This window comes from Felis catus, chromosome E1 (genome assembly GCF_018350175.1).
Source record: "Felis catus isolate Fca126 chromosome E1, F.catus_Fca126_mat1.0, whole genome shotgun sequence".
Taxonomy (NCBI): domain Eukaryota; kingdom Metazoa; phylum Chordata; class Mammalia; order Carnivora; family Felidae; genus Felis; species Felis catus.
The window spans coordinates 16,662,146-16,673,548 of NC_058381.1; the positions used below are offsets into that span (position 1 = coordinate 16,662,146).

The 11,403-nt window shown below is 41.0% G+C and overlaps 1 protein-coding gene across 1 annotated transcript in view; it reads left to right on the forward strand.

Annotated features, from left to right (window-relative positions):
* The window catches only part of BLMH (bleomycin hydrolase), a 45,821-nt gene extending 36,874 nt beyond the window's left edge, over positions 1-8,947 (forward strand). Inside the window, exon 12 of the mRNA XM_006940004.5 lies at positions 7,975-8,947. Within this exon, the coding sequence (XP_006940066.1) occupies positions 7,975-8,126 (152 nt within the window). The 3' untranslated portion in view covers positions 8,127-8,947. The remainder of the gene's footprint in view (positions 1-7,974) is intronic.
* Positions 8,948-11,403: the final 2,456 nt, after the last annotated feature.

An 11,403-nucleotide genomic window follows, 5' to 3' on the forward strand; every position in this document is an offset into this window, starting at 1 on the left:
TTTCAGGGACAAATATCCTCATATTCATCGTAGAGTTTTGTGCCATGTGTTTGCTTTCTACTGTTTTCACCTGATCGTCTCCAAGGTGAATTTGCATTAGTTTCAGAAGGATAAAGGTGAAGCACAGAACCCAGAGCCAGACCGCCCAGGTCCTGGCAGTCCCACCTATTGGCGGTATAACCTTGGTCATGGTATTTATCCTACCTAAGCCTTATGCTTCTCATCTATAAAGTAGGGATAATAACTATACCTACCTTGGGTTGTTGTGACAACTGTACCAGGCATATAAGAAGTGTTCGGAATATTAGCTGTCATTGTGACTGTCGCTAGTATTACCTATGGACAAACGAAGGCAGAACAAGAAGGCCCCTTAAACTTTCTCTTCTAGAGGAGAGCTGTTTAACCTGCCCTCGCTTCCAGTTTCAGACCTCTTAAGAGCTCAGGACTGTAGTGCAACCATCGTGTTACATCACCAGTTTACCGGATGAGTAACTCATCTTGTGAGCTTAGTTTCGTGAGAGAAAGCAGTGGAGGTGAATAAACCTAGTGCTGTGGAAAAACCATTAGCAGGAGCATCACCTCACATTTATTGATGGGGTGCAGGGAACCGTGCGCAGACCACGGTGGAGTGAATGTCTGGCCCACCGAGGAATTTATACTTCTTCGTCAGGGATGCAGGAAGGGGATTTGAAGAGGGCCATGATGTGACAGAAGCGGCACTCATGGTGTGCTCCTCAGACTGTAAGATATAGGATAAGTAGACCCAGAAAAGGAAAAGGAGATGATTTCTCCAAGAGGGGCAGATGACGGAGAAATGGGAACTGGGGAGGGCCCCCACAAAGGGGAGACAGGAGGAAGACACTGAAGCTGAGGTGGGTGAGGGGTTAGCAAGGAGTCAAGGGACTAGATGGCATCCGGGAGAACGTGGTGGTAAATCGTGCTGCGGCAGAGCAGTCAGAAGATGCGTCCAGGGAAAAGGCGTTTAGGCAGGTTTTGGAAACTGTACGAGGGATGGGGATGCTGTTCTGCCACATCAGCAGCAGGACTAATCCCTTCAAATGCTAGGTGCAGTGAGAGGGCAGGATTGAAGCTGGGACGATTGAGGTTGTAAATCTTGCCGCACATGTAGTTTTTAATTATAGGGATGAAGTGCAGCATACTATAGGGGTAAACTGTAAGGTAGCTGGTGAGTGACCGAACTGTGAAGTCTCCTTAGTGAGTCTTCAAGGGTGAGTGGAGTCTGAAGAAAGGTGTTAGGGTTGCAACTTTTTTTGGAAAGGAAGTGGGAGGCCAGCCAGAGAAAGGGTAGCTGAGGAGGGGTCTTGGCATGTGGAGCGTGCTTCAGCACATCTGAGGAATGAGGCCAAGAAATAGTGTGACTTTCGAGATTGAAAAGCAAGCTTTGCCTGAAACAGGAGTCATGATAGTTTTGGGGTCAGAGAGAAGTCATTGAGTTTCAGTGAGAAAATAGACCCTTGGATGACACCTAAATCTGTACTTGCCTCTCCTGTCCATCGTTCAAGATCTGGCAGAATTGTGTGTGCTCTCAGGCTCGCCTGGGTCGTGCTCACGGGTCCAGGAAAAGGAGAAATCAGACTGGTTGGTACGTTGCCATTTCTCCTCAGCCCTGAGGTAGACAGGCTTCTTCTGGACTCCTTAGCAGAGGACACTTCTTCAGTAGCCTGTGCTTCTGCTATAACTAAATTTGGTTGTGATTTGATGGTTTAAAGAAACACAACCCACAAGCCAAAACAGCCCTCTTTCCCTACCATATCTTTCACTCTGTAAGTTCTCTAGCTTTTGTTTCTGGAAAGGAAAAAAAAAAAAAAAAAGCCACAGATAATACCAAGCTATAAGAGTATCCTTTCTCTTATCAGTGAAAGGTTCAGGAAATTGAATAGCCAAACTCACCGTATAGCCAAACTTTTGTGTTAACTCTGGAGGGAAAAGAAGCCTCTTCTCATATCAGTGTCCAATGTTTGTCTCATAAATGGCACTTGCGGTTCCCTTTCTTTCTCTCTCTCTTTTGTTTTTGAAACATCCACCCCAACCTGTTCTCTGTCTTCTCAATGCATGCCCTTGGAACACGTGGCATCTCTGATTTAAAGATACAAAATACCTTACAAGCAAACCTCACAAAAACTGGGCACATGACTGCTGATGTGGAATGTGTGAGCAGGTGAAGTTCAGTTGCCTGAACTAGATTACGTGCTGTTATTTATAGCCTAAGCCATAACTACCTAGCCTCTGAGCACTCTCCAGAGAGGAAGCTGAACCTCATGGAAAAGACTCTGAATTTGAAGACGGAGGTTTGAATGCGGGCTTTACTTACTGGCTACACGACTTTAGACAATTCATACCAACCCTTCCTGCCTTGTAGCATTGTTGTAGGATTAAAATCAAAACAAGGGCAGTGGATGTGAAACTGCATTGTGAAGTGAAGCTTCCTACAGATTTATGCATATGCCTTTGTTTTGCTTTTGAAAGTGTAATTCTTTTGGCAAAAGATAAAATCACATTGTTCCAAAATCAAATTACCAGAAAGCATATAAAGAGAAGGCTTTTCTTCCATTTCTGTCCCTCTCCACTCCCTTCCCCTTCCCTTCTTTCAGGTTGCCATTTCTGTTAGTTTCGTTGTATGTTTGCAGTGTGGTTTAGTGCAGCAGAGGTAACACGCCGTATTACCCTGCTCTGCCTCTTGCTCTCACTCCTCTAAACAGCATGTCTTGGAGGCATTTCATATCAGTAGGTTTCCATATCGAGACAGCTTCATTATTTTCCATTGTCTGAATGTACCATAGTTTATTCAATCAGTTCCCTTACTAATGGAACTTGGGGTACTTCCAGTTTTTTTGCTATTACAAACAGTATTGCAGTGAGTTAGTATATGCACAATGCTTAGAGCAGTGCTTGGCATATAGTAAGTGCTAAAAAAGTATTAGTTATTGTGCATAAGTACATACTATGTTCATGCAAGTATTGTGTGTCTGTGGGATAAAGTCCCAGAAATGGCATTAGTGAAGGCGGTGAATGCATTTGAAATTTGTCTAGATATTGCCAAATTCCATTTCAAGGGGTTGTGTCATTTTGCACATTTGCAACACACTCAATAGAAATGTAAGGTATTATGACGGCTTTATACGGTGGGTACCCAACAAAAGTGGTTGACAGATTATCACCATTTAATTATCTGTTGAAATTGTATATGTTCCTAATTGGAGACTAGACTGTGCCAAGGCCTTAGTGAGTGGTAGGTTTTCATTTAGACTACGCTTACACAATGTTTTCTTACCATTCATCGTTCTTTTTTTCCTCTTATTTTTTATTGTAATAGTAGAAAAATGTTTATTAAGCATAGCACCAAAGTTAGAAATCATAAAGGAAAAGATTAATAAATTTGATTTCATGAAAATAAAGTTTTAGTTGACTAGAAAGCATTCTAGACTAGAGTGAAAATTATATGATAGGAAAAAATGTATGCCACCATTATAATATATAAATATATAGTGTGTTATTACTGATCACTACGAAAAAGGCAAACACACCAGGTGAGATAGGCAGAGGTGCCAGACAGGCACTTTACAAAAGAAAACTGTAAATAGCAAGCAACACACATAAGAAAATTAAATAATTAAGGATGTGTACAAAGATTTAGTTGCAAAAATATTTATAGCAATGTTGTTTCTAAGCATGAAAACACAATCCAGACTTCAACAGTAGGGGATTGATCATAATTGGTTTACTCATACAAATTCAGCGCTTAAAAATTATGGTGTAGATAGATGTATTTTTTTTTAATCAATATGGAAAGAGATGCATTGGAAAATGCTTGTGTGGTACTTTGTAATAAAAGAGTGTGTATGATGTCTCATTTTATTAAATATATAGTGTCTACCCGCAGTAACTATCAAAGGCTATATGTAAAACGTGGACAGGGCTTATCCCAAGGTGGTGGGATTGTAGGCTGTTTTTAAATTTATTCTCTTCTTCTCCTCATCCACCTCTTCCTCTTCCTCCTTGTGTTGTTCCTCCTCCTCCCATGCTTCCAAAATCTGTTCTAATATGCGTTAATTATTTGGGTAATCTTTAGTATTTGAAGTCAAAAACCAATATAAGAATTCAGAAATTTTGATAGGAAAATCACCTACCCTGTTGTATAAAATTATCATTTTGTTATTTTTTGTAAGTTTTTTTCACCTGTGTATCTGGATTTGTAACATGGTTGTAATTATATAGGGTATATCATTTTTAATATACTTTACTTTTATCACTTAAATATTTCCCATGTTGCTACATAGCCTTTGCAACTTCATTTTAAATGACTGGCTATGTTCCATGAAGCTGTTTCTCACTATTTATTAGGAAGTTGGAAATAGAACAATGCCAGTGAGGTTTTGCTTTCCTTTCTCGGAGGCTTTCTTCAACCTTGCATTATCACCATCAGGTGAAAGATTGGCAGCGATTTAATGAGGCCTTGACAGTCCAGCCTCCTTAGGTCCATGCTGCCAGACACATCCATCAGAGCAGAACAGAAACTTGATTTTGTCACATTCTTTTCAAAAATAGCCCTAAAAAACCCACCCCATGTTAGCCACAAATCATTTGTTAGTGAGGTGAAGTACCTCGTAGACCAAAGACAGCGCAAGATAGAAAATTGACCTAATCATGAATGATGGTGTATTTATCTCCTTAATCAAGTCTGAGAGGTTAAATGTTAGATTTCTGGTAGAATTTCAGAAAACTGTTTTCTCAGGTAAAGATCTTCTTTCCCTTAAACTAACCTATTCACACCTCTTCTGTTTCTGAGTGAATCTGGCCTAATCTGTCTAGAGCTGTATCAACAGACACCGTTTTTCTCTTTACAGACCAACACTACCCTTTTTCTTAACAAATACAGAAATATTGCCAGTTTTTTTGAGGGACTAACTTATTTTATTTCTTTCTCACTGCATATAAGCAACCACTTTAAAGTTTAAGCAAAATTTAATTTCACCTTTGTTCCTAAAGCTGACTTTATCTATTTACCTGTTTCCCAAAATAGAACCTTGGGATCCTTGTTGCAGATTTTTCCGTTCCGTTTTCCCTGGGGAACGCCTGTTCTAGTTGCCGAAGTGCTTAAGGGCTAGAAGCTGCAACTTTGTTCAAGTCAAAATGGCCACTTTAAACCTGCCTGAATGGGTACTTTGCTGCTTCCTTACACAGCATTCACTTGGGTTTCAGACATACTGATCCTAATCTCCAACTCCCAAGACACACAGTATACAACAGTTAGAGCAGCCCCAAGTTCATTATCTACTCAGGGTGCAATTACTTGGAGGCCACCTAGACTGTGAGGTTTTTGTAGGCCCCCAGAGAATTCATATCCTGAAGAGAGAGACTAATCAGGCAGGTCCTAAAAGGGTGGATTGCAATTGATAGGAGTTTTAATTTGTGAGGACTTAATCTGATCTGCTTTTGGAACAAGATAGTGTAGATGTACTTATTGTCCATTTTCTCTGTGCATTCTTTGAAGACTCATTTGATTGTGTGATGATAGTATTGTCATAAGGACACAGAACTTTATTACATGAATCTGCCCCTGTCCTTCACCTGCCTCACTGTCCAGAGCTATGCTAGGGATTGATTTAGCCTGCATTATGTGGGGGCAGGAGGATGACTGATGTCTCAAATGGTGTGGTATGCAGTAGTCTGGTCTCCATGCCCACTGAAAACTCCTTTTAGGGAGGGCAGATAATGAATTTCTCAGGAAGCAGTTACTTAGTATGCAGCAAGTACTGGCCCTTCGGCTGACCAAGTTGAGAGTTGATGTCAGTTCTATCTATCCGTTGATAGAACTTACTGGCAGTGGTGCAGGTGACAGTAAGGGCCAGGTCCTTGACTGGCTGACGCAAGCAAAGCAGGGCCTTTGGAGAGTATAATTAAGACAGAAACCAGAAACAGCACAGGCTACAGCGTTTGTCTGTGTTCCCCTCTCCTGTCTCCCCTGCCGAGAAGAAGAGAGCCGGATCAGGAGGCTTGCATCCGCGGACAAAGATGTGTTCCCTCACGTGACTTGGAAGGAGCCCTTGGGCACTTCTCTGGGGTGTTTTCTTATGAGAACAGATACCCTGTGCCACATCAGAGCGAGCTGTCTTTGGCTTCTGTCAGAGGTGAAGAGGAGAATTGGGCACAGGGTGACCTCACCAAAATAGTTGTGGTTTTATGTCAGATAATGTCCTCTGTTGCACCATTTAGCTTACCTTCATGTTGCATTTTAATTACTTAAATCAGTCTGGCATTTAGAGCAGCAGTTGTCAAAGTTGTCAACCTCCCTTTGAGGGAGGTTGCAGGGTCTTCCCTTCTCCAGCAGCCTATCTGTATAAGGCCAGATTTTACTTCCTCTACTTCAGCCAGAACAACAGATTGCAGACAGAAGCAGATACAAGAATTCGTCTGTCTTCCATGAAGCCAGACATTAAATTGTAAAACAAAACCACTTTTCTAACTGAAGTTTAGTTTGTTTTGGAGAATATAATTATTTTTTCCTAAAAATATGTTATTTACATTCATGTTTTTTGATTCTTATGAATTAGTATTTTTAACTTAAGGTTTTAATTTCAAGTACGGTAGGTATCAGTAGGTATTACCCACATAAACAACTTTTCACGGTCCTCAGTAATTTTAAGAGAATACATACAGTTTGTGTCCAGGGCTGAGAAGTTTGATAACTGCCACACCAGAGGACCGCCTTGAGAGAAATACCTACATCTGCTTTACTTCTCTTGGTTCTTTGTAGTGAGAAGGGATACAGCATATAGATTTGCACAAACACTTTGAGAGAAAAATGGCTCAAGTGTCTGGTATAGAACAGGTGCCGTGGGAAGATGGGCGATGGTGACGATAGTGATGATGACGAAGATGATCGCTAGCTAGTCCCTGTGAGTCCTTGCATGGGAGGAGCAGGACCCCTGTGTATATTCACAGTTCCGTGCTCTCTGCTCTCTCCTTTCTCCTTGGCCGATTCTTGTTTCAAATACACACACTGTAGTCTCTCGCTTTAGTTTTGCTCTTTATATTATCAGTGACTCAAGTGAAGCAGTTTCCTGCTGTTTAAGTGTGTTGGAATACGTTCCTGAAGGGGAATTTGTTTCATTCTAGTGGAGCCCAAGATATGGGTTAATCTTCCCAATGGGAAAGGGCAGATTTCTAAGATGGCTGGATAGCTGATGACGCCATGTTTTCTCTCAGCTGAGCTCCCCGCCTGGGTGCCGGTACAGCTGTGCCGGTCTCCAGTCCGCCCACTGGAGGTCCAGAAACGCTTGGGCCTTCCTGAGGAAGAGAGGTCAGGATGCTGTCTCAGTCTTCCAGTTCTACCTGATCTCACATCAGATTTCCCACGAGGCCGGCAAAGACTGTTATCATTTGACCTATACAGTATCATCTGCTAAAGGGGGCTCCTGGGAATGACGACATGGCCCCCTCGGGTCTCCTCTCAGCTCTCCAGCTTAGCTAGTTGTAGGAATTTACAGTAGCAAGAAAGGTAGGAGAACCGCCAGTGATGGTGAGAAGGTAGTAAGAATGGACCCTGTGTGCTTGCCCTTCTGACCCTAGATGGAGATTAATCCCCGTGGTGTGGCTGTATGAACAAGAAGCGTTTCCACCTATCTTTCAGGGTCATGCTCTCTTTAGCCCTGACGGCCTGGGCAATGGAACAGCATGGGATCTGGTAACAGTCTTAGGTTTAAGGCCCAGGTCTGAACCTCACCTGTGTGACTGGGACATGTCACTTAGTTACTCTGAGCCCCAGTTTTCTTGCCTGGCCTGTCTGCTTCACAGAATAGTTATAAGACTTAGATAAAGTGAGGTTATAGATGAGAAAGCTGAAAAACATGTGCAAATACTAGTTTTGTAGCAAACTTCTTTATAGTGCCTGTGGGGTTTCTGCTCTTTTCCCCTTGCCCTCTGGATTCATGAGGCTTTTGTTCTTTTCTCCAGGTTACCTGTGCATGACAGATGAATGGTTCTCTGAATATGTCTACGAAGTGGTTGTGGACAGGAAGCATGTCCCTGAAGAGGTGCTAGCTGTGTTAGAGCAGGAACCCATTGTCCTGCCAGCGTGGGACCCCATGGGGGCTTTGGCGAAGTGATGCTGCCTGCAGCTCTTTCTTCCTCCCATGGGACCTGAAGTGACTACAAAGGACAGACGCAGGGACTGAAGCCAAAGTTACACGGGTTCCCACAGGACACAGTCAGATACTTGGATTGCTCTTCCAGGAACCTCTTGGAGAAGTGTGCTTTATGATGAAACAAAATATTCTTAAAGGGAAAGATCAGGTCACACTATGTACTCTCCTCATCTCCAACAGCTCAGGATCTCTTAGCATTTTAATCAGATGTAATTGTGTGTCTTAAGTCTGTCAAAAAGGTTTGGTTTAGTGTCTGTTTTAATAAGACAGGAGAGGATGAGCAATTGTAGAATATGGAGAGAAAATGGACCTGATGCTCCATGTTTCTAGAGTAGAGTTGGGGGAGGGTTGTCCTAAGATTTGAGCTTTCAAACTGCATGCTGCCTGACAGTATCACTGTCCCTCCTAGATGGCAGTCACTGAATTCAGGTTTTTTCAAGGTAATTTTATATGCCTCTAATAGCCCAGGAATGGGAGGTTGATCAGATCTGACATGATTCCTTCCTGTTGTTTGGAACTGTGGCGGGGGGGGGGGGGGGGGGGGGGGGGGCACAGCTCTACTCAAGTCAGGGTTAAGTAGAGGCTTAGAGAAAAAGAGGAGTGTGAAAACAGCCAAAACCATATCAAGATCTGAATTCTAATCATTAAGGGGAGCTTGGCCAAATGGCTTACCTTCTGCCTCTGGAATTGGGAGTTGGGTGGGCAGGAAAAAGTGATACCATTCTTTCTGACAACTAGATGGTGCTGAGAAGCTTTTGAATAAAACACTTTGCTAAATGAGAGTAAGTGGCTTATTTGATCTAAGAGTTTCTTTAGCAACAAAGGAAAGCAGCCAGGTGACCCATGTTCTTCAAAATAGAAAACAGCAAGATAGTTCAGGGCTTCCCTGCTTTAGCTTCTGTATGGAATAGATGATCCTTCCCAGTCTACACTGATCGTCACTGGCTTCTGCTAGGTCCAGCCTCGGAATTGGCTGAAGACTATGTATTTCACTGAGACTGGACATCCCTTTCACTGAAAGCAAAAAGTGTAGCATCCTAATCAACATTTCCATCAGTGCCTGAGCCCCCTGCCTTTCTGACTTTCTAAGAATCTTCTCGGTCCTAGCAGGGGATATTGTCTGTCACAGTACTTTCCAAGATAACATTAGATAAAGGCTCAAGTTTGAGTCAAAGTGTTTATAATATTCTAGTATTCCTGTTCCAAGCAAGATAAATAAATCCATTTCTAGACACATCATGGCAAAACCCTAGAACAGATCTTAAAAGCATCCAGGAACACCGATTACCTCCCTCCAAAGAAAAGACAATCAGATTGACAACTAACTTCTCATCAGCAGCTATATAAGCAAGAAGAAAGAGAAATATTTCTTCAAGGTGCTATGAGAAGTTAACTGTGAGCCTAGAATTCTATACTCCATGAAACTGTCTTCCAAAGATGAAATAAAATACATTTTCAGTCAAAAACTTGCCCAAGGAGAAGGAAAGTGTTCCAGTATGAAAGATCTGAAATATGATAAATATGTGCATCATCTAAACAAAAAGTATGTGTAGGTAAGTCTAATAGGGTTCAGAGAAAGAAAACTAAAATACATGAAAGCAGATAATTGTAATTAGGGAGGTGATTGGACTAAACATATTCTTTATATCATTCAGGTAGAAAATAAGTATATTGATTAACTTTAGACTTTGATATGTTAATAACATATCCTAGATTTCTAGATTTGTATATCTATTTTTAGTTATATAAAACGTATAAAAATATCTGTATCTAGATGTATAAAATGTTTATCTAAATTTATATTTTTAATGTTTATATTTATTTTTGAGACAGACAAAGCATGAGCAGGGGAGGGGCAGAGAGAGAGGGAGACACAGAATCCGAAGCAGGCTCCAGGCTCCGAGCTGTCAGCATAGAGCCTGACGTGGGGCTCGAACTCATCAACCACAAGATCATGACCAGAGCCGAAGTCGGACGCTTAACCGACTGAGCCACCCAGGTGCCCCTCTAAATTTATATATCTTATATACCTATTTAATATATCTATATTTCTACATTACTACTAAAAAATAAGCAGGATATACTTTCTAAGCAAGAATATAATCAATCCATAAAGAGACAACATGGTGAGAGAAAAAAAATGCAGGACAAAGAAAGTGTCCAAAATAAGATAGAGATAAATCTAAATGTGTCAATAATTATATATAAATGTGTTAAATGTCCCAGAAAAAAGACACTGTCAAACTGGAGTTTTAAAAAAATAATTCAGCCATAAGCTGATTATAAGAGACATCAGCAACCCTGGGATATAAGAAAGGATAGGAAAGATATATCAGGCAGATACTAACCAGAATAAATCTGGTGTGGCTATACTAATAATTACCAAATTAGGGCTACTCTTGAGTAACCAGAGTGATTCCAGAGTATGTTATTCACAGCCTCCCTGGAGTTGTACAACACGATGGCCCTGGAAGTAGGCTCTAAAACAAAAAGCATTACTAGAGAGAGTCACTACATAATTATATGTTTACTTGATTCTCTGGAAAAATATGAAGATTCTAAATTATAAATTAGTATGTACCTAATAACATAACCTCAAAAAATATAAAGCAAAAACATACCTATATGGAAAAATAAGCCAGTATTATAATGGAAGATTTTAATTGTTGATAGGTCAAGTAACCAAAAACTCAAGTGAAAGGTTTAAGCATTTAGTAAGGTTGGTGTAATGGACATCTGTTTAGAACACTGCATCGAATTACTGCCCATTCTTTTTGAGCACACATGGAACTTTTTCAAAAATTATATGCTGGAAAGTAGAGTCAGCCTCACCAAATTTCCAAGCAGTTAAGTTAGAAACTAAAGAGATAACTAGAAGGTTCCTATATGTTTAGAAATTAGCTCCTAGGTCCAAAAGAAATCATAAAGGAAATTTAACCTAAACAATGATAAATACTGCATATCAAAATGACATACAGCTAAAACAGTACTTAAATTTTATAGTATTAAAATTTTATTAGAATGGAAGAAAGACTGAGAATTGAGCTAAGCATCTATGTCAAGAAATCAGAACTGCAAAATAAATCTAAAAATAGAAGGAAATAAAATGTATGTGCAGAAATTGGGGAACCTGGGTTGCTCAGTCGCTTGAGCGTCCGACTTCAGCTCAGGTCATCTCACGGTTTGTGGGTTTGAGCCCCACTTCGGGCTTGCTGCTGTCATTACAGAGCCCACTTCA